The 22,523-nt window shown below is 41.4% G+C and overlaps 3 protein-coding genes across 9 annotated transcripts in view; 1 reads left to right on the top strand and 2 right to left on the bottom strand.

The window, feature by feature from the left end:
• Window positions 1-2,411: 2,411 nt before the first annotated feature.
• RPL15 (ribosomal protein L15) lies at window positions 2,412-5,024 on the bottom strand. Of its 2 annotated transcripts, none has more exons than XM_059664076.1 (4): window positions 4,891-5,024; window positions 4,025-4,206; window positions 3,401-3,537; window positions 2,412-2,768 (listed from the first exon to the last, which is right to left on the bottom strand). In XM_059664076.1, the coding sequence occupies exons 2-4, from the start codon at window positions 4,194-4,196 to the stop codon at window positions 2,463-2,465; spliced, it is 615 nt and encodes a 204-aa protein (XP_059520059.1). In that variant the 5' UTR covers window positions 4,197-4,206; window positions 4,891-5,024; the 3' UTR covers window positions 2,412-2,462. The 2 variants fall into 2 exon arrangements, with proteins under 2 accessions (XP_059520059.1, XP_059520058.1); XM_059664075.1 differs by having other exon boundaries at window positions 4,778-4,917.
• Window positions 5,025-5,102: 78 nt separating this feature from the next.
• Window positions 5,103-21,936, top strand: NKIRAS1 (NFKB inhibitor interacting Ras like 1). 5 transcript variants are annotated; one of them, XM_059664081.1, is made up of 5 exons: window positions 5,103-5,245; window positions 9,155-9,265; window positions 12,666-12,907; window positions 16,524-16,616; window positions 21,254-21,936. In XM_059664081.1, exons 2-5 carry the CDS (start codon window positions 9,172-9,174, stop codon window positions 21,386-21,388), a joined length of 564 nt encoding a protein of 187 aa, XP_059520064.1. In that variant the 5' UTR covers window positions 5,103-5,245; window positions 9,155-9,171; the 3' UTR covers window positions 21,389-21,936. The 5 variants fall into 5 exon arrangements, with proteins under 5 accessions (XP_059520064.1, XP_059520062.1, XP_059520063.1 ...); XM_059664079.1 differs by lacking the exon at window positions 21,254-21,936 and having other exon boundaries at window positions 5,108-5,245; window positions 16,524-17,986; XM_059664080.1 differs by lacking the exon at window positions 21,254-21,936 and having other exon boundaries at window positions 5,126-5,267; window positions 16,524-17,986.
• LOC132215610 (ubiquitin-conjugating enzyme E2 E1) overlaps window positions 18,451-22,523 on the bottom strand; it is a 53,467-nt gene continuing 49,394 nt past the window's right edge. For both annotated transcript variants that reach the window (XM_059664077.1, XM_059664078.1), the window contains exons 5-6: window positions 20,264-20,411; window positions 18,451-19,220 (exon numbers count right to left, since the gene is read on the bottom strand). In XM_059664077.1, the coding sequence (XP_059520060.1) occupies window positions 19,123-19,220; window positions 20,264-20,411 (246 nt within the window). In that variant the 3' untranslated portion in view covers window positions 18,451-19,122. The remainder of the gene's footprint in view (window positions 19,221-20,263; window positions 20,412-22,523) is intronic.

Raw genomic sequence — 22,523 nt, 5'->3', positions numbered from 1 at the left:
TAATTTGCATATAGCCCTGATTAGCCAATGAAAAGGGTAGCTCGTACGCCAATTACCATTTTTCTCTTTTATTAGTGTTGATTGGACATAGATAACATTGCCTTCAGAAGGGGAACTTGGAGACAGGGAGACTTTCACTGTAGAATCTATTATAAATTTTGAATTTTTAGCCATGTCCATATATTACGTAATCAAAATTTAAACTGTTTATAGAGAGGATATGAATCCAGAATGCCACTGCATGACCTGAGCAAGTTGCTTCATCTTTGCTCATTGGCAAAGGGGGTTTAAATTACCTATACCTTGTTGGAAACCAATTGCTCTATTTCTTAAGAAAATTGTGATAATGAGTTTGGTTGTTTGAATCACATGGTGATCTAGATATATTAAAGCAAACAGAACAGTTTGTGGGCCAGTAAGGAAATGTCTAGGGTGACATTTAATACTTGGGTTTTTCCCATCATAAAGGCGTTAGAATTAGATGCTTGTTGTATGGAGACTAAACTGTAGGGTCACAAGGACAGAAGCAAGCCATTCTTGGAGACATTCCCTCCCCTTCCCCAATTAGTACCCTACATTAGAAAAAGGCTGAAATATTTTTCTAATTCATGCAAGGCCCAAAGAACCGAGAGAAAAACTCTAGACTAAGTACTACACACTTCATTTTTCTACATCTTGATGACTTCCTGCCATTACGTTTTGATACCTTTTTGCAGGTTGGGATATTTGGTTTGCTCTAAAGCACATTGATATTTAGATGACAAAAGATAACAGAAGGTCCATTGTTTTAGTTTAACAGACATTTATTCCTTTAGTTGAACAACCTCTACACACAAAACAGATGGTTTGAGATTTGAGTGGAAAGGAATTTAGGTCTTAAAGAGGTTTTATGAGTTTGCTACATGTTTTCTGGAAATCATTTAACCAAGCCTTCTAAGACCGATGAAGAAAATAAGAAAAATTGGTTAAAAAAGGAAACCAGCAATTAGGATTTTAGGACCAAACTACCTATTAAGTCAGCAAACCCAGAATTGGAAATTGGAGCCAATTCCTCTTCTTTATTTCCTACACTCTCAGATTCACCCTGGGAAACAGAAGCCTAGTCTATTTTAAGATAAGAGGCAAACATAATGTGGTGGTATGCTTTAACATTAAGGTGAGCACAATTGAAGGCCTGGAAAGTTTGTGGAATGGTAAGGATTTTGAGGGTAGTTTGAGCAGGGAGGAGAAAAATAACTGTAGACAATGGCCCAGGTTAGACTGGAAACCTTAAACTTGTACTGACACCAATACACGACTACTCTCAGTAACATTATAGGAATAATGGATATAGTGGATTGGCCCAAGATGGCTTATAAGACTAAATGAACTAAGCACAAGTACCCTTAAAGTCAACCACATTTTCCCCCTTAACGTGGCTATCGGGTTCATAATAGTTATAACACAACACACCTTAAAGTTAATTCCCCTTCTCATTTGTTCAATTTCCATCAGTTTCAATACACACCAATGTAATTACTATTACTACTTTGCAGGAAATTCAGTCAATGGGATTGAATCAGGGCTTCTAGCATTTACGTGAAAGTGAATGGTACTACGGAGACCAAGTCAGTTTTGTTTAGGTAAACTAGAATGTTTAATTTTAAGAGAACCCTCTTTCAACAGAATCATTCAATTCTCCTAAAAAATGGTGGCATCCTTTTAAACTTTTCTTCTTTCAGAAGCAGCAGTTATACTGGGTTAATCTAAAAAATGTGAACCGCCCTACTTAACTTTCATTTTTCTGCACAGGACCATGAGAATGGATTAGGTTATCTTTCACATTTCCAAGCAAAATTCAAACTCCAAAAAACAGCCCCTTGAGAGTAAACAAGCAGAGAGCATTGCATTACCCCAATAAAGCTGTAGGTTTCATCACATGCACCAACAAATCTACTGGCTAGTTTTGCACTCCTTCACAGAATGTTACACCTATACCAAACACTGACATAGGAAACTCCCTAATAAGATAAAGCAGCGATTTTCAATCAGTATACTGTGGCACACTGGTGGGACACAATTTTTTAAAACATGCAATACCTGACTAGTCAGGGGCACTAACCTCTAGCCCCCTTAGATTGTCAAGTTAAAAAAGAATGGATCAAAATACCTATTTTTGGTCAGATTGGCAAAACATTACTTTTTGGTGTGCTGCAGAATTTTAATAATTAGTTTGTGTGTGCCATGAGATGAAAACGGTTGAAAATCACTGACATAAAGCCAAGACAAAAGCGTCTACCTTATGAGTAATGAGACACACCATCACTTATAGTCTTCAAACATTATTGCACTTTAACTTTTATGTGACAATGCATTCATAAGACAATCTGCAGACTAGTTTTAACAAATCAAAGAACACTTTTAAGCAGACATGACTGTCCTAAATTGTTTATTAGGTAAGGATTTTACAAACATTACTTATATTAGCGGTAACGGTGGAGCTGGAGAGTATTGCGCCTTCTCCAAGCTGCACGGCGAGAACCACCAATAGTGTGGTGGAACTTGTGGCCCTTCCCAAGGCCACGGCTCTTGCGGCCCGCAGATGTCAGCCCTCGCATCTCCCTGTGCTTGTGGACTGGTTTGGTGATCCACTGGGTGTCAGGATTTCTTCTGATAGCTTTATGGAATGGATCAATGAGAATAACCTCAAAGAATTTGTACGTGGAATCTTCACCAACCCAGTAAGAATTCAGGACTCTCAGAGCCCCACAGTGGCGTCCAGCTCGCTCCTAGAAGAGGAAAAAGGGTCAGCCTCCCACATTTCCCACAGTAGCAAATTCGGAACCAAGAATTCTCTTTAGTTCACTTGACAAGCGACTACGGCACCTAACCATAAGTATGAAAAGGTAAACTTACTATGCCCTATTATTAGCCCCTATCTAATGAATGGGGTTTGTGAATGCCTTTAAGGAATGAATAATATCTGGCTAACAATATTTAAGATTCTGGAACTTACCTTTTTCCTAATACAATAGAGGGGGGAGGATAAGCAAACTTCTTACAAAAACCTTAACATTTAGTGTATTTTAGGCACTGCAGGCCATAATTATGTCTTTTGCATAGCTTTGCCTTTTTACTGTCCTCCAAAAGCTTAGGTTCCACAGGTTCACACTAATCATAAAACACTTCCTGACATATATGAGCAAAAACAAGTTAGTAACAGACTTTTTATAAAGTCTTGTCTTTAACAGAAATTCGACCAATGTTAATAGTAAAACTCACAAATCCCACATCTAAACACAAAGGGCTCACCTAGGCACAAGTTAGCTATCAGAAAAGTTGCACAAACCTGTCTACATCACCTCCGGGAGGTAACCAAGACAACTGCACCCAAGACAACTGCTTCTCAAAGACCACTCACCTCGGCAACAGACTGAAGACTTCGCGCAAACTTCAGCTGGTTAACGCCGTGATGGACAGGCTTGCCGTAGGTGGCACCCTTAGGAACAGGGCGCTTGCGGCCACCGCGGCGCACACGAATCCGATATATGACGTAACCTATAAACAAAAACCACGGTGATTTCATAAAAACCACAGAGTGCAACACTGAAGGACATGTCACTTTTGCGCCTACATCAAATGTATTCAGACCGTAAGTCAAATACTACAGACCTAGTGATGGTAAAATGAACCAGTTTTGAGATTCACTTTTTAAAAAGAACGCAAAAACGGTTATTTTTCAAATCCTTTGTTAACGAGAGAAAGAGAAAGAGAGAGAGAGAGATTAACTTCTCATTCTCTCTACACCGTTATTTTGCTTTAGTCCAGACTCATGCAAATTTGTAATCTACAACACACTTGCCAGAGCAGCTAGACAACTATTTACTGGTCCACAACCTCAATGTGTTGACGGCTGAGGACAGTCGCTGCCAAAGAACTACGTGAAGGAAGACTTCGGGGCAAGAGCTGCTCTTCCTGCTCACCGGCCCCTAGCCTTTCCCGGGGAACACAATGGTACCCACGCACCCAGGCAGGGCGCACTCACCTTGCTTGGCCTTGTAGCCCAGCCTGCGCGCTTTGTCCGGCCGGGTGGGGCGGGGCGCCCTGTGGAGCGCCGAGAGCTGGCGGTACTGCCAGCAGCGCACCCGGAGAAGGAAGCGCATTACATCCGACTGCTTCTTCCTCCATAGCTCCTGGATGTACTTGTAAGCGCCCATCTTGGTTTACCTTTGAGATAACACCGGGCATTAAAGGCTGCGTACGTCCATCTTAGCTCCCCACCAGCCACAAGGCAACCACTGCGGATGAAAATGGCTCTGCACAAACTGCAGCGCGCAGCTAGCCCGACCCCCGCCGCTGCGTCCATGGGAAGCGGCGCTCAGTCACCTCTGCGACCCCAGAGACGGCAACGCAGCAAGGCCCTCGGCGCATTTCTTTTTTTTTTTTTTTCCCCCTGCACGAATGAATGGCGCAAGACTTAGGCCCTGAAGGGGCGGGTCACTGCGGCAGGCGGCATCCCCAAGGGCCCGGCCCCGTCTGCAGAGACCTCGCCGACAATAACAGGGGAATGTTGCCGCCGCCAAAAGGTTAACTCCCTACGAAAAAGCATTTACTCTACCCAACCGACCGACTCGCTCCAATAAGCCCTGGCCCTGCCTCCTATTCCTCTGCCCCACGCCTCCCTTTCCTTCACGCTCTGGGCCCAGCTCGAATTCGCGCCGCCATCACACCATCCCCCAGCCCACCCCGGCGGCCGCCTCTCCGTCACCCCGTTGCCCCGCATCCTGATCAAACTCACGCCGCACAGGAGGCGGGAGGAGCTCTGAGGACGCAGGGTCCCCGAGCCTGGATGGCTCGGGCAGAGGGAGATGAGCGGCGGATGAAATAGCGTATGTCTCCAACACGGCTTACCTGATGGCTGCGGCCAGACGGAAAGGAAGAGCCTCTCTCCCACAATCCTCTCTAGGCTCCTCCCCCACTTCAGCGAAACTCTTTCCGGTAGAAAGCTGCGGCCTCCCAGAGCCTCATGGGACATGTAGTTCCGGCAGAGCGCCGGGTGGGCGGAGTTCCGCCGGGAGGGGGCGCAGCCTTCCTCATTGTCCCGCCCCTGCTCCTCTAGGAGACAGACCTTGCGGAGGCAGCGGCGGGCGTTCCAGACCCGCTGTGCGGGAGGCGGCGAGCTGGGGGCGGGGCTCCGGTAGCTGAAACTTGCCGGGGAGCCGGGCTGCCAACGCGCCGCGATCCGCGGGGTCTGCGGAGGGCACGGGTCTGTGTCACTTTGTGTGCCGGTACGTCGCTTCGCTCACCGCAGGCTCCTCGCTTGAGGTGTCGCTGCGGGAAACGCTGTCCCCTTCCGACCCCAGGACGGGCGCAGGGGTCTGGGCCCCGGGGTGCTCTGACCGACCCCCGCGACGCTGTCCCCGCCGCCAAATAAGTCGCTCCTGGTCCAGGGGCTTCGCGGGTCGGGGCCCGCGGGCCAATGCGGCTTTAGCCCCCGCAGGGCCAGTGACGAGGGGTTTTGCCCCGAAATGGGTCCGGGGGAGGGAGAGTGCGATTCCATTCCCGGGTCTTTCCTGCGCGAGGATTTGGTTCCAGTATTGCGACGTCAGAACCGCAATGTTTTAGAAAAACGCAATTATTTATTTGCCGAGACCTGGCTGGCAGGTGCGCGTGTTTAGGGAAAAAATGCTGGCTTTTTGTGCTGCGTTCTTTATGTAAAAAAAAGGTTTACTCGCTTTTTTAGCGTCTCCAGAGTATTTTAATACAATGGTGTGGTTTAACTCTACAAGTTCTAAGTTTCAATGTGGCCCACATTTAAGAGAATCCTATTTACCTTCTAAATCATTAGAGGTTTTGGTTATTTCGCCCCTATTTCCTATATTACTTCCCTTTTTTTTTTTTTTTAAAAAAAAAGAAAAGTCAGGCTTACCATTCATTGCACGAGCCCTCACATGGCTCATTGATTCCATTAACAGATAGGTATGAAGCGCCTGACAGGTGCCGGGCAGCGTCCCACTCGCTGGGGGTGCAGCCTGGTCTGCGCTTCGCGGGAAACGGGCCATAAACATGGTCAGATGTCATCTCGGATGGTCAGTGCTACCGACGAACGGCGAGGGATGTCAGAGGGGGGGAGTGTTGAGGCGGCAGTTTGGGATGGAACGTTCGCGGCGAGTGAGTGAGAAGCCAGGATGGAGAGGAGACCTGGGAGAGTGGAGGGTGGAGGAGATGTGGGGACCAGCGCCGCGGCTGGTGTGCCTGGATGAGTGCGGGAGCAGCGCGGAGGCAGTGTGGCTGCAACCAGCCATACACACAGCAGACCAGGAGATGAGAGACAGGGGAAGGTTATGAGGACATGGGGTTTCCAACCTGCGCAAGATTGGCAACCACTGGGAGATTTTGAGCAGAAGGATAACTTTATGTGGCTTCCACACACACACACTCACACACATATATATTAGGAAACAAAAATAAATTTATTTATTGAGGGCCACAAGATGCAAGCGATATAAAAGTCAAAAGCTTATTTGGGCCCAGCCCGTGTGGCTCAGTGGTTGATCACGGCTCAATTACAGTCCGGGTACATGCCTGGGTTGCGGGCTCCATCCCCAGTGTGGGGTGTGCAGGAGGCAGCTGATCAATGATTCTCTGGCATCATTGTTGTTTCTTTCTCTCTCCCACTCTCTCTTCCTCTCTGAAATCAATAAAAAAATATATATATTTTTATAAAGTTTGTTTGGCTTTAATTGGTTTTTCTTGTCAAATGGGGGTAGCTTACACATTTTTTTGTCTTTTACTTTTATTTTTTTGGGTTGCCCGTTTTTTTTGTTGTTGTTTTTTTATTGCTTAAAGTATTACAAAGAGTATTACATATGTCTCCTCCCCCCCCCCCCCCGCCCTTGACAATCCCCTGGCCTCCCCTACCCCCCAGTGTCTTATGTCCATTGGTTATGCTTATATGAATGCATACAAGTCCTTTGGTTGATCTCTTACCCACCCTCCCCGGCCTTCCTGCTGTAGTTTGACAGTCTGTTCGAGGCAGCTCTGCCTCTCTATCTATTTTTGTTCATAAGTTTATAATGGTCTTTATTATCCAGAAATGAGTGACATCATGTGGTATTTTTCCTTCATTGACTGGCTTATTTCACTTAGCATAATGCTCTCCAGTTCCATCCATGCTGTTGCAAATGGTATAGCTTACACATTTTTAAAGGATCATCTGGATTGTAGTTTTGAGGCTAAAGGGGAAGGGGAAAGTGGAAGCAGACAGACTAGTAAGGTGGTGGTATTAGTTTCCTGTTGCTGCTGTAACAAATTATAGCAAATTTACTGGCTTGAAACAACACAAATTTATTGGCTTCTTGTTCTGAAGATCAGAAATCTCATTAGGCTAAAATCAAGTTGTCAGTAGGGCTGTGTTCCTCTTAGAGGCATGAGGGGAAAATCCCACTTCCTTGCCTTTTCCAGCTTCTAGAGGCCACTGGTATTTGTTGGCTACAGACCCCTTTCTTCATTTTCAAAGATAGCAGTACAGTATCTTAAATCACCATGTCTTCCTTTCTGACACTCTTGGGTCCCTTATAAAGACAGTTGTGCTTACATTGGGTCCACCCAGATAATCCAGGATGATCTCCCCACCGCAGTGGTCAGAGCTGCAAAATACCTTTTCTTGTACCAAGTAAAATACTCCCAGGTTTGGGGGTTTATGACATGAGTGTCTTTAAGACCAGGTGAGGGAATTTGGTCCCTCAGACTCCTTCGTTAGTGATGGAAAGTGGTAAATGGTTGAGCCTGGATGTTTCAACCGTGTAAAGCAATAATTCTCAACCTTGGCTGCACATTAGAATCACCTGGGAATCTTTTTAAAATCCTGATTTCTGGGCCTCACCCCATAACAAAGAAACAATTTCCAGAGGATGAGGCCCAGAAATCAAGATTTTAAAAAGATTCCCAGGTGATTCTAATGTGCAGCCAGGGTTGAGAACCACTGGTGTAGAGGATTTACTGATGGATCAGAAGTGGGGTGTGAGAAAATGAGTCAAGGTTGAAGACTGCAGACAGAGTTGGATGAATCATTTGGAAAGGAGAGTCTGGTGATGTGAATAACCACTGCTAGTCTCTTTTTTTAAAAAATATATTTTATTGATTTTTTACAGAGAGAAAGGGAGAGGGATAGAGGGTTAGAAACATTGATGAGAGAGAAACACTGATCAGCTGCCTCCTGCACACTTCCCACTGGGGATATGCCCCAAGGTACATGCCCTTGACCGGAATCGAACCTGGGACTCTTCAGTCCACAGGCCAACGCTCTAAGCCAAACTGGTCAGGGCCACTGCTAATTTCTTAATTAGATCTTGCAGTTTTTAATTTGTAGTTTCTCTGTTAGTTTTGCAAAATTTGGATTGGTATTTCCAATTGATTTTGAGATTCCCGAGGGTAAGGATCATTTCTGGGTTTGTTTGTTTCTAATGCCTGGAACTATGGTAAGCCCTCAGTAAATATTTATTCAATGAATAAAAGAATGGTAAGCTGGAATCTGCTTAGGATATTACGTGCAGTACTGTTTGCAAAACCCTTTTAATGTATGTAATGTGCTCATGAATGGATAGTAAAAGTATTGCACACAGTACGTGATGTTTTCATAAAAAAATACACAGTGTCGCCCTAACCGGTTTGGCCCAGTGGATAGAGCGTCGGCCTGCAGACTCAGGGGTCCCAGGTTAGATTCCGGTTAAGGGCATGCACCTTGGTTGCAGGCACATCCCCAGTAGGGGATGTGCAGGAGGCAGCTGATCGATGTTTCTCTCATCGATGTTTCTAACTCTCTATCCCTCTCCCTTCCTCTCTGTAAAAACTCAATAAAATATATTAAAAAACATTTAAAAAAAATAAAATAAAGTAAAATCAGTAAGTATGTCCTCGAGTGAGAATTAAAAAAATTATTTTTCCTGGAAAAAAATTATTTTTCCTGATAGCTGATTAGTGTTGATGTGGGTCATAGAAATTACAGAATTTGAGAAAATAAAGTAGGGTTTGGAAGGGTATACCTTATTCTATATATCTTTTTTTAAATTTGAAATCCCCCCTCTGTATGTATTACTTACTAAATTTAAACATAGAAAAAGAAAAGGTTGATTTCAGTGTACACAATTTTAAGGATATTCTGTTCTCTTTGCAGTGCTATCCTGAGACAAGATGGGAAAGGGCTGCAAAGTCGTGGTTTGTGGCTTGCTGTCTGTGGGGAAAACAGCAATTTTGGAGCAGCTCCTTTATGGGAATCATACTATTGGTAAGATTATTTTTCTGTAGTTCCTCTGTAGGTTCTGGGAACTGCTAGGGGTTTTGTTGGTCATAATAACCTAAAGATGGGGGACAGTACACAAGAGTGAAATCCAGAGGGACCAGAAGGATCATAGAAGTCAACTGACGTTGAGAGAGGAAATAATAGGGGAGAGAAAAAAAAACCATCTTTTATGATAGTGAAATTCAAGAGTGCTTGCTGAAAGTTATACCTTTTATATATGTAGTTTCCGGTGTATTTACATAATGAATAGTGGTTTTGGAGTCATAGAAGCACTGACGTAAGAATACACTGAATGATCTTATTCTATTTCAAACATGACTTTCCAATACAGCTGTATAGATTTTCAAAATGCAAGAAACAGCTGTTGGCTGCAGTATGACCTACTTTTGTGAATTGGATTATCTCATTCATTGAGCTGAGTCATGATTAAATACTCGCTATATGAAACAGGCTGGGATGCAGCCTTGTAAGAATACAGAGGTGAAGAAGACAGCATCTTTGGCTTTAAGGCGATCAAACATTGCAAATTGGAATTAAATGAGGTTTGTGTTGGAGAGATCATAGAATCATAGATCTTTGAAGTATTTATCTCTGGCAAGTAGCTTAGTGCAGCGGTTGCCAACCTCTCAGACCTCACTGACCACCAGTGGTCCCATGGACCACCGGTTGCCAACCGCTGGTTTAGAGCACATTTCTATCTTACTTTTAATAACTATTTTGATGATCTTTGCTTCTCTTCCACTGCCTCAAAATATTTAGCAATTTTGGTTAAATCCATATTCGGTTTTTATTATGGTGGCTGTGCTAGCGGTTCTCAACTTCTATGGTTTCTGAATCCCTCCTGCCACAGATGCTGCACTATTCTTAATTTTTCACCTCCAGATTCTAATTTTTGGCTGTGCAAAAAAACCAAATTATGCCCAGAGGGAAACAAAAGAACCCCTTTACCTTCCTAAAACTCCAAACAGCTTTTGTTTATATAGGCTATATTTTTACTGTATTAGAAATTAAAACAGAAATTTAAAAAGTACTTATTTATTACTTAAAATAATAAACATCACATACTAAGATAACACGTTTATGAAAAATTATGTCTTCAAAATAATTTAGTGAGAAGAGCACCAATTTACGTTTTTGAAAATCTAATGTCTAGCTGGGTTATCGTATCTACTTCCTCTGTGTTCAGTCTGTTGTGATATGTTGCTTTAGGTTAAATATCTGAAGAAAATGTGGCCCTGAAAGTATGGAAATGTGTGTTCTTCATGTCTGAATTATTTTGTTGATCCTTTTCCCTTCTCTGTGTTCTCTATGCTGGATCTTCTAGACTAGTGAACTAATTTTTTAATTTCTTTACTGATTTCTTTCTCTCAATATTTTGTTCCACTTTTTGAGAGTTTTCCATATCTTTATTTTCCAGCCCTTGTGTTGAGTTTTCACTTCTTCGTATCCTGTTCCTATTTTATGGATGTACTATCATATTTCTTTGAGTATAATATTGGGTAATTTTTTTTTTTTGGTAAGTTTTCTTTTTCCTGCATTCTTTTTTCTATAAGGCGTTCTTTTCTGGTTTTGTTCTCCCTTTTACTCAAGCATCTGGTAATCCAAGGTTGTCTCCTCATAAATAAGAATGGAGAATTAAAACGTTAATTAAAAACTGTAAGCATGTGGATAGGATTTATGACTTTGAGCTTTGTAAGGTGACCTGGGTGGGGCATTTTGGGGGGAATCCTAAATGTTACCATATTTAGTATTTTATCTTTTTCACTGGCCAGATTCTCCTAATTCCTCAGCCTACAGGGAGTTATAGACTAGTTGAATAGACTAGTTGAAGAGACAAACCTGCACAAATGAAGCAAGGTAGGAATGCATTTTACAAGGATCACCCAGGCAAGAAAGGGACTGAAATTGGGACATCAATGATGAATTCATTCATTCAGCAAACATTTACTAAGGACTTCCTATGTCTGTAAGTCAATTTGTCAGTCCTCAGAGCTATCAAGAAAGGTTAGCTACAGGCCTGGCTCCCCAGGAGCTTACACTCCAGCCTTGAAGGGGGCCGATATGGGAAGGTTAAGTATTAAATGGTCTTACTTGTAAAAGGCACAGTAGGAGCAGAGAGGAGGGAAGGGGATGATCAGGAGAGGATCCATGGAGTTGACATTTGAGCAGTCTAGAAAGGATACAAGGTGTTTCTTGAACTGTTGCAGCAGTTCAGGTGCCAACACACCAGTGGGCATGGAAGGTGGCAATGTATTGAGCAGGTGCTTCAGCAGTAAAGTGCCTAATGTATGATAACTTGCACCCACGTTTTCCTTGTTTAAAGAGAACTCTAAAGACTGCCCAGGTGGATGGTGATCCAGGGGAGAAAGCTAGATGGAGAAACAGGTATGGGGAGAAAAAGAACAAGTTTTGTTAGTTCGGAGTACTTGCAGGACATTCACATAAAAGTGCCCAATAGGTGCTTGGGAATGAAAGCCTGGTGCTCAGGCCCAGACTGGACATATAACATTTTAAAAAAAATATTTTTATTGATTTCAGAAAGGAAGGGAGAAGAGAGAGAAACATCAATGATGAGAACTATTGATTGGCTGCCTCCTGCACTCCCCCTACTGGGGATTAAGCCCGAAACCCAGGCATATGCTCCGATCAGGAATCGAACCTGTGACCACCTGGTTCATAGGTCGATGTTCAACCACTGAGCCACACTGGCCAGGTTATAAATTTTTGAGTCCCATAAACAGACCTTGAAAATAGAGGACGTTGCATAGAAAAAAAAAGTAGCAAATTTACCTCAGGCCCTGTCCTTGGCTCTGATGGAGATGAAAATGGGACCACTCAGTTACTGAAGCTACTTTAAAAACCAGCCTTTAACCTTCCAATTTAGGTATTCAGATCTTTGACTCTTATGGTAACTTTTTTAAAAAAATATATTTTATTGATTTTTTACAGAGAGGAAGGGAGAGAGACAGAGAGTTAGAAACATCGATCAGCCGCCTCCTGCACATCTCCTATTGGGGATGTGCCCGCAACCAAGGTACATGCCCTTGACCGGAATCGAACCTGGGACCTTTCAGTCCGCAGGCCGATGCTCTATCCACCGAGCCAAACCGGTTTCGGCGTCTTATGGTAACTTTTAAAAAATGTGTAATATTAAATCGTTAATAAAATTTTTTTCTATACAGAAGACGTGTTTTTAAAAAACATGTTGGTCATTTACTACAACTACCTTTCATTTTAAAGAAGTTAGTAATGGAAATATGTTTCTTACATGTAGTCAATAGGGAACCTAGAAAGCCAACAACTTCTAAAGGACAAGAAAATACTCAACAGTTGGTACAGTGATTCAGCATTGGTACCCATGAGAGTGATTCCTTTTTCATCCCAGGAATGGAAGACTGTGAAACAATGGAGGATGTGTACATGGCTTCAGTGGAAACGGATCGGGGAGTAAAGGAACAGTTACATCTTTATGACACCAGAGGCCTGCAGGAGGGCGTGGACCTGCCGAAGCACTATTTTTCATTTGCCGATGGCTTTGTCCTAGTGTACAGTGTGAATAATCTTGAATCCTTTCAAAGAGTGGAGCTGCTGAAGAAAGAAATTGATAAGTTCAAAGATAAAAAAGAGGTAAGTGGATATGTGAAAAATGCCAACTATGAATCATAATACTATTTAAATTGAAGCATGGAATTTGGGGCAGTTAAAATATTTTTAGAGACTCACATTGTACTCACAGTATCTATAATGTTGTGTTCTTGTTTTTTTTTCCTTAGCCCAGGAAATACAGGACTGACCGAGTTCAGTCGGGGCCAGCATTTGACTTTCTGTCTCTGCTTGTTTTCATGTATAAACTGAATTTTAGGGACTCCGTATCTCAAGTTCCGTATAGGTAGTTCACTTCATATTGTGTGGCAGCATTGTTTCCTAGGGCTCTTTCTTGTCTCCTAGGCTAAATAGGAATCTTGTCTTCAACCTTGCCAAAAAAAATTTTTTTTAACTTAATAATGATTGGATTCTACCCATTTGACACTTAAAAATAAGATCCTTACCATAGTCCATAAAGTCTTACATGACTTGGCCCATGCCTCTCCTTTTCATCTTATCGTCATCATTCTGTTCCTTTGTCACTGTACTCCACTGACACTGGTCCACTTTCTGTTTTTCCAACATGATCATTCTGTTCCCCTATTAAGTCCTTCTCAGTTTCTGGTTCCCATCCATGGAACTCTCTTATCGCAGATCTCTTTCCAGATCTTCACATGGCTGACTCCTCACCACCTAGGAGTACCTCCTATGATGTAGTGGTTAACAGTGCTGACTAGATGTTCTTAACCTAGATTTTTACATTTTACCCTATGTTAAACTTTTTATTTTGAGATAATTGTAGATTCACATGCAGTTTTAAGAAATAATAGAGATCTTTAGCTGGAGTCCCCCCCAATATTAACAACATGCAAAACTGTAGTACAATTTCACAACCAAGATACTGACAGAAAGGTCTTAACTGTTGTAGTAAAACAGTGAGATAAAGTCTGATTGGACTGGATGTAAGAGAACTGAACACAACAAACATAGCTCTTTGCTAGTTTTGCGTCAGAGGGTAAACATATTGTCTTATAAAGGAAGAGAGAGGAGCTGGAGAAGGATTTGTAGAGTCTTGTTTTTATTTAGGTGAGACATACTGTGTGCTAATGGTGCTAATGGGAATGATTCAATAGAAAGAAAATGGATGATACAGAAGAGAGGATGATACAGGAGTGACATCCTTGTCCAGGTCAGGGAGGATGGGTGCATGGGCTTGGAAGATGGTAGCTTAGCTGTATGGTGGAAACATGTGAAAGGTCTCTTCTCAGTGCTTGTATTTTCTTACTGAAGCAGTATGGACTCTGAGTAAGGTGGGTGACGGAAGAGACGTTGGAGGCTGGGGAAAAGGGCAAGATAGATGTTGTCTTAGTTACAGAGAAAATGCAATATATTTGCTGGAAACCACCACCTCACCTGAGGTCAGTGGTTATGAATTTGGGTTTTTCTACACATGTTCAGTAAGTGATGTAGGCAGTCCAGTTAAGAGTTAAATGTAACCACAGTAGGGGGTTTACCAGGGGTAAATGGGATAATGACAGCAGTGGAGTAAATTAAAATAACGGAAGCTGGGTGAGAAACTGAGATGAGAGGGGTTGAAGGACAGTGATTACGGTAGGAGAACCAGTGGATGGTAGGTGCTTGTGGTGTTTTGAACTGTGGTCTGGTGTTAGGAAGGTAGAGGTCAGTCAGAGTGGGATTACCGGAATTGAGTTCATAGAGGGGAGCATTTATAATGGTTAAGAGTTAGGATGTGTTCATGGTTGTGAATGGCTGAGGTTAGGAGAATGATTAAGATCTTTGGAGACAAGGTTACTGGACAGGTCACCCACATGGCTAGTGAAGTCACTAGGCATTATGACAAAAGTAGTGTGGGGTGACCACAAGCCAGGTCTGTAACGAACAGCAACAAAATAGGGGTGGGAAGCAGGTAGTAGCAGAGAATAGCAGCACCAGCCTCCACAGATTTAGGGCTTTTAGGGAGGGACACTGTTGGAGGCAGAAGTCTGAGGCAAAGTGGAACAGTTTGTACAATTGGGGAGGAAAGAGAGATGGAGGTCAGCCTAGTACAGCGGTCGGCAAACTCATTAGTCAACAGAGCCAAATATCAACTGTACAACGATTGAAATTTCTTTTGAGAGCCAAATTCTTTTAAACTATAGAGGTAGGTACATTGTTATTAACTTAATTAGGGCACTCCTCAGGCTTAGGAAGAGCCACACTCAAGGGGTCAGAGAGCCGCATGTGGCTCGCGAGCTGCACCACTGGCCTAGGGGATTATGTGAAGATGAAAATCTAGGTGATGAAGGATGATAGGAGGGCTTGAAGAGACAGTTCCTGCTGAGAAATGGGAGAGACTTGCCGGGAAACCCAGAGCTCCGGGGCGTGCGTGCTCCTCCATCCTTTCGGGAGGCATGGCCTTAGAGGCGGGAGCACAGCAGTGGCTCAAAGGTCCTAGTTCAAAGCTGTCCCCAGAGGAGCATTCTGACAGCTCTTGGTGCACTTCCTCCATTTTCACATTGTTTTGTTGGCTTTACAGTCTGTCTCTGAAAATCTGGTGGTTTGTCCTCCTTCCTTTTCCCTCCCTGGGGGCTTGATTGGTTTTTAATCACCTGAAAACAGGTGCCTGGTGTATAGTAAGCATTTGTGAACGATTGCCTTGCAGTTATTGTAAAATATTCCTGTTGGCCCATATGTTCAACAAATATTTAGTGATTGCATCGGGCAACTTTCTATGATTAGGAATAGTGTGAACAGAACAAAAATTCCTATGCTCATAGAACTTAGTTGCTAGGGGTGTGGAACTCACAGCTCTGGGAGTCCTCCAGTGTATTTTGAAATACATACAGGGAAACAGCACACAGTAGATAGTGAAACTGAAATGGAGGCATATTTCAGTCACACCTTTATCTGCATCCTAGATATGAATTTCCCCAAGTCTAGCTTCCATTCTGAGTTAACTTCACCTGTTGCTAATTTAAAATGTTTCCTAACAGCCTATAGGACATCTCCATCTTCAAAATTTATCTGTTGTTGTTGAAAGTATTACAGGTGTCCCCTTTGATTTTTCCCATTGACCCCCTCCATTTCATACCTGCCCCTCCCAGGCGTTCACCACTCTGTTGTCGGTGTCCATGGGTCATGCATACATGTTCCCTGGTTAATCACCCCACTCCTACCCCCCTTCCCCCACCTTCCCTCTGAAATTTGTCAGTCTGTTCCTGGTTATATGTCTCAGGATCTATTTTGTTTGATTCCACACGAGTGAGATCATGATACTTATTTCTCTCTGACTGGCTTATTTCACTCAGCACAATACTCTCCAGGTCCCTCCATGCTGTCTTAAAGGGTAAAAAGAGCCTTCTTTTTAACTGCTGCATAGTAATGCATTGTGTAACTATACCACAGCTTTTTTATCCACTCATCTGCTGATGGGCATGTGGGCTGTTTACAAATCTTAGCTATGAACCTCTGTGTTTTTAACAAGAGAAATGCATTACAGGGGAGTCAGGTTTGTGTCCCACTGTGTTGTTATTCAGGTTCCCTCTGAGAATCAGTTTTGTTGTGCCAGATTGTTATATGGGACAATTTTATTTCTCCGTTTTGCCTAGGAACTGATGATGTTGGCAAAGTGTGATCTTTGTATCACTTTTTCTCTCAGGTAGCAATTGTCGTATTAGGAAACAAGCTGGACCTTTCTGAGCAGAGACAAGTGGATGCTGAAGTGGCACAGCAATGGGCAAAAAGTGAGAAGGTGCGACTGTGGGAGGTAACAGTTACAGATCGGAAAACTCTGATTGAACCATTCACTCTCTTGGCCAGCAAACTTTCCCAGCCCCAGAGCAAGTCCAGCTTTCCTTTGCCTGGGAGGAAAAACAAAGGGAATTCTAGCTCTGAGAACTAAAAATCAGTGCCACAATTGTTTGTTGAATAGCGATTGTCCTTAAGTATCTGTGAACATATTTAAAATAGGCCATTTGTAGCTACTTTTGGTCTGGTAGAAATCCCTAAGGAAGCAATTTAATGCATGTAAGGCTATGATTAAATTATTTGGGCTAAGCTTATTATTGCCTGATATGAAATAATACATTTGCATTCTGGTTGCTTGAAACTTGTCCCTGATATTAGCACCTTTGTTATTTATATATACACACCTATAAGTAGTGTCCCTCCCCCTTTAATGTTTCAAAAGCTATCATTCTGTATAACTTTATGCATTCTTAGCTCAAATATAACTTTGTTTCCAAAAAATTCACAAGTCATTTAATGCCTAGAATTACAAACTGGCATTTTTTGTGTGTCCAAATTGGATCAAACAGTAAACAATTTGAGTGCTAAGCTGAATTTTATCTAGAGGAGATCTTGCTAAATAGAACAAACCCTGTGGTTTAGCTTTGTTCAAATTACACATTTAGCATGACTTGAGGTAGTGGGTGGTATAAATATATTCAAACTGTTTAGAAAACTGCTAGGCACATAAGGACAATAAATCTTGTTTTCCACAAGGAATACTATACCTCCTGGAATAGTTTTATGGACGTGTAGTCATGTGGATAAAATGTATCATAAAAGTACTGGACTACAGATAGTCTTCAAGTTGGATATCTGAATTTGTGCTAACGTTCGCTGAAGATTTTTGGCAAGATCTGAGCAATAGAGCTCACTGTTTTTAGCAAATTTCAATTTTGTTACTAGTTTTAAAGGTAGGAAACAGGCTACTTAGTGGTTTTGATGTGAAAGCAGTTAACTATTTGATTTAAATATAAAACATGAAATAAGCTGTTCAGCAAAGAAATGTGAAAATAACTAATAAGTGTTAACATCGTCAATGGAATGCTAGATTAGGCTAGTGCTACCACTGCATAATTCTTTAAAATTTCTCATCACAAATACATTTTTTGGTCTAAAATTATTGCTCAGATAAGGTTGTCATTCCCTATCTGCTCTCCCACTTACAGCTTTTCCCCCTATGTATTTTACATAGGAAGATAAATACTTTTACAATTATTTTTAGATAATATACTAGATCATCTTGCAGCTTTGCTTTTTTCTACTGAACTTAGATTGATGCTGGAATGTTACCATATTCCTTTTAAATGCTTAATGAATGTGTATATACCTTCACTCCATGCACCTGGGTGAGTTTCTCTGGAGTAGATACAAATAGAATTGCCGCATCCAATAGATATGAACACTTAGGTGCTGTCAAATTGCCCTCTAATGTGGCTGCACTAGAGAACCCACTGCTCATGTACTTGCCACCACAGCATCTGCAACTTGGAAATGCTTTTTAAAAGATGCATCTATCAATAGATGAATTTTATGGGCATTTCATATAAATGGAATTATACAGTTATACCTCAATAAAGCTGATTTTTTATTTAAAAAAAATAAAAGATGCATCTTTGAGTACATTTTTGAAAGGTGACAGGTTCAATTATCTAACCTTTTCTAAGACACCTCAAAATCTATCCTGCAAGGCTGTTGTATAAATTAGTTATATACCAATCCATTCAGTTTGCAATTACTTCTAGGTTGCTTTATAGCAAAGATATGGTTTAAAAGAAAATGAATGCAGGGATGTTAGGTGGTTGTTTTAATATTGTTTATTAGCACAGTAACAAATGCAGACTTAAGTAGTCTGCAACATATAACCAATCCACTGAGCAACTCCTATTCCACGCCTTACAGTTAACAGCTTAAGGTATTTTACTACAGGTTTTCAAACCTCTAATCTTTTCACAATAAAGTAGAGCATATAAAATAAAATACATAACTACTCATTTCCTAAAAGTGTCTTATAAGCCACATGTCCATTTAAGATGAGATGACAATCTCTAAAAACTGTTAAATATCAATATTCCCTTCCAAGAAGGGAAAACAAGTTTCAATTTTTCTAAACAAAAAAGTATGCAGTCTGGAAGGACTTTCACAGAAATGGCCATGTGTGTAACCTGCACAAAATTAAGCTGGCTTAAATTTACAGACTATAAACAACCGAATCCAAAGTCTATTCTTCTCTGTACTACATTTTAGCTTATATTGCAGAACTAATGACAATTTAAATGTTGCTATTACCAATTCTGTCTACTGTAGCAAGATACCTTAAGTTACAACAAAATCTTAGGAAATAAGACTGAATAATATCTGTTATAGAAATACCCTACTCTTTACCAACTCCCACCCTCCCCCACCCCTTCAAAATCATAAGCAGCTCTCTCTGTGACAGACAAATAATGTGAGAATTGTGAAAACCCAATTTATGTAGCGTATCTCTTGGTCCACTGTCTGGCCATTCTGTCATGTTCTGCTCTGTTGGTCATATACTGAGTGGCAATACTTCCCACCAACGGGTCGGCTGGAAGAAAAGAATGCAGATTACTTTGGAGAAAGGAAAAGAGTATTTTAGGTCTTAGCAATTAAATTACTAGCAGCTTGGAAAGAAATGTACCAAGTACAAGTGATCAAATCCATCTTTGAAACACCACTCTATCATATTTTGGGTAGTTTAAAAAGCTACTCAACATATGGCAAAAAAATCGTTATCAAAATAGAATGCTTTATCTCTTCCGTTCATTCCATTCCTCTCCCAACAACCATGACCCAAACGGAGGGATTTTTTCCGTCATGTGTTAGGGTAAATGCAATAGAAACTGGAATGTACAAGGCCCCAGACTACAATGAACACCCAGCTGTGTTCACATGACCTTTCACTCACTCAGTGGCAGCAGTTATGACAATGAATACTGTGTAGTCCGCATGGCTGTTGCAATGTAACACTATTTAACTCTACACTGTTACCCAGAAAGAACCTGGACTTGAAGTATAGTGTTTCTCTGAATCCTAAATAGAATCTTTAATAATTAATTGTTTATTTGCTTCCCCACCCCTAACATCACAGTCTGGTAGTCAATAAATGTGTGTAGCAAAGAAATAACACTTTCAAAAATGAACACTACCTCAGTAACCAGGTATAGGGTAAGTGCTCAGTAAACCCGCAGATGGCTCAACACTTAGAACTCTGATTTTTTTTTAAAGAGAAATATGCAGGGTGGGGCAAAAGTAGATTTATAGTTGTGAGTACACGTAACAGTTCTTTATTAATTGTATTGCAGAATAAATAATCCCACAACTGTAAACCTACTTTTGCCCCACCCTGTACGAGGAAGAATGATGTCTTTAGTTTAAAACACCTTGTTCCTAGAACACATATCAATTAATGGTGAAGTTGCTGCATTTTTCAACTAGATTGATTCAACTACTAGACTGAATTTCTCTTGATTAAAAATACCTATTTTTGTCCTTTGAAAGGTGTTAGAAAAATAAAATTTTGGTTTATGTGAAAACAAGTGTTTTTCAGACAAGGAAGAATACAACAAGGTAAAGAATTATTAACCTTACCGGGATTACAGTCTGTAAGAAGTGAGCAGATAGAAAGGAGGACTTTAGAAATGGTTAGTGCTGGACTCCAATTATCTTTCAATATGTCCAAGCAGATAACTCCTTGACTGTTAATATTACAGTGATAGATTCTTGTCCGAAATGTAACCTAAAAAAAAAAAAAAGATAGTGTTAAACAGAAAGCATCAAACAATGAAGCTTTTTACTAAATTACCTTTTACAAACCAGTTTTTTAAAAAGGTGAATAACACTAACTACAGCTGGTAAGAGATAGGTTAAGAAACTATTTGAGATTAAAAAGTGTTAGCCCTAGCCGGTTTGGCTCAGTGGATAGAGGGTTGGCCTGTGGACTGAAGGGTCCCAGGTTTGATTCCGGCCAGGGGCACATGCCCGGGTTGCGGGCTCGATCCCCAGCGGGGGGCATGCGGGAGGCAGCCAATCAATGATTCTCTCTTATCATTGATGTTTCTATCTCTCTCCCCCCTTCCTTCCTCTCTGAAATCAATAAAGAAATTTTTAAAAAAGTATTCATTGTACAATCTCAGGGACTGAATTTCATTTAAAAATATTCATCAACAAAAAGCAAGGTCATTTAAACATTTCTTGAATTCATCTTTAGCAGTTGTAATTAATTCATAACATTTCCAAGTTTGAATAGCTAATTGCTTGCTGACCTCTTGTGTTAGCTGGTAGTACTACAAGGCCTCAAAGTAAGCTTTAGAATCATAAAGGCAATTAAACAATGATCACATATCCAAAAAGCTATAATAAAATTAGGACATATTTGCTTGCCTTTTCTGACCTTTACATCAGATTCTGTAGATATCCTGTACAGAATTCACTATAATGGTATCGCCACAGGTGAGGAGACAGACATAAGCCACATAATCTTGGGCTCTTTTGTTTGGTCTAATTTTTGTTTGTGTAATACCCTGGAATCATTCCAAAGCTGAAATAACCTATAACCTGACTACTTATTTTTACTGACAGACATTCAATCACTTCTTGCTAAGAGTCTACCCCATCCCCAAAAAGAGGTTTTCCTCTGGCAGTCTGAATGAGAATCGCAGATTGGTGACTGTCACAGGAGGAAGATGGTTTGGGCAGTCCTCCTGTCCTGGATGAGAAAGCTAAAGCCTAGAGGGAACGGATTTTAGCACCACCAAAAGATGACAAGGAACAGAATCCGAGGCTTTGGTAGGATATTCTGATTCGTATTTACTCAGTGCACAGACATTTTGACACGATTTTTAACTGTTCAGAAATTTTGAGCATAAAATAGGGGATTAATTGCTATGTCACTATAAATACAGTAGTCCCCCGGTTATCAGTGGTTTTGCTTTCCATGACTCCAGTTACCTATTGCCAACGGCAGTCCAAAAATATTAAAGGGAGAATTCCAAGATAATTCATGTTTTAAACTATGCTCCATTCTTAGAAGCGTGATGAAATCTCACACTGTCCTGCTTGGGATGTGAAGCATCCCTTTGTCTAGCAAATCCTCGGTGTATACGTCACCTGCCCATAGCCATGGGGTGGGTTTTTCAGATCAGCTGTCAAGGTATTGTAGTGCTTGTTCAAGTAACCCTTTTTTACTTGCTGCTACATTCACCTGACTTTTATTACAGTGTGTTATATTGTTCTTTTTTAAAATATATTTTTATTGACTTCAGAGAGGAAAAAAAAAAAAAAAACATCAATGTGGATTTCCCCCCATAAATACTATAAATATATTTTCCTTTCCTTATGATTTTTTAAATATATTTTTTAATATTGATTTTTTACAGAGAGGAAGGGAGAGGGATAGAGGGTTAAAAACATCGATGAGAGAGAAACATTGATCAGCTGTCTCCTGCACACCTCCTACTGGGGATGTGCCAGCAACCAAGGTACATGCCCTTGACCGGAATCGAACCTGGGACCTTTCAGTCCGTAGGCCGACGCTCTATCCACTGAGCAAAACCGGTTAGCCCTTATGATTTTCTTAACATTTTCTTTAGTTTATTTTAAGAATACATTCACTGATAAAGGTTCCAGTCAGCAATATGCTATTAGTAGTTAAGTTCTGAGAGAGTCAAAAGTAACACGTGAATTTTCAACTGCACAAGGGGTCAGAACAACCTCCTCGCTGCTCAAGGGTCACCTGTATATGTAGACTTAGTATTAGTACCATCCGTGGTTACCTCCGTGTTGCTCAAGGGGGGAGGAGGGTCCACTGTAGCGGGGCCAAACAAAGCCCCTATTCCTAGAAATGGTCTCT

This window comes from Myotis daubentonii, chromosome 14 (genome assembly GCF_963259705.1).
Source record: "Myotis daubentonii chromosome 14, mMyoDau2.1, whole genome shotgun sequence".
NCBI classification, from domain to species: Eukaryota; Metazoa; Chordata; class Mammalia; order Chiroptera; family Vespertilionidae; genus Myotis; species Myotis daubentonii.
This window is presented reverse-complemented; position numbering and strand designations above follow the sequence as displayed.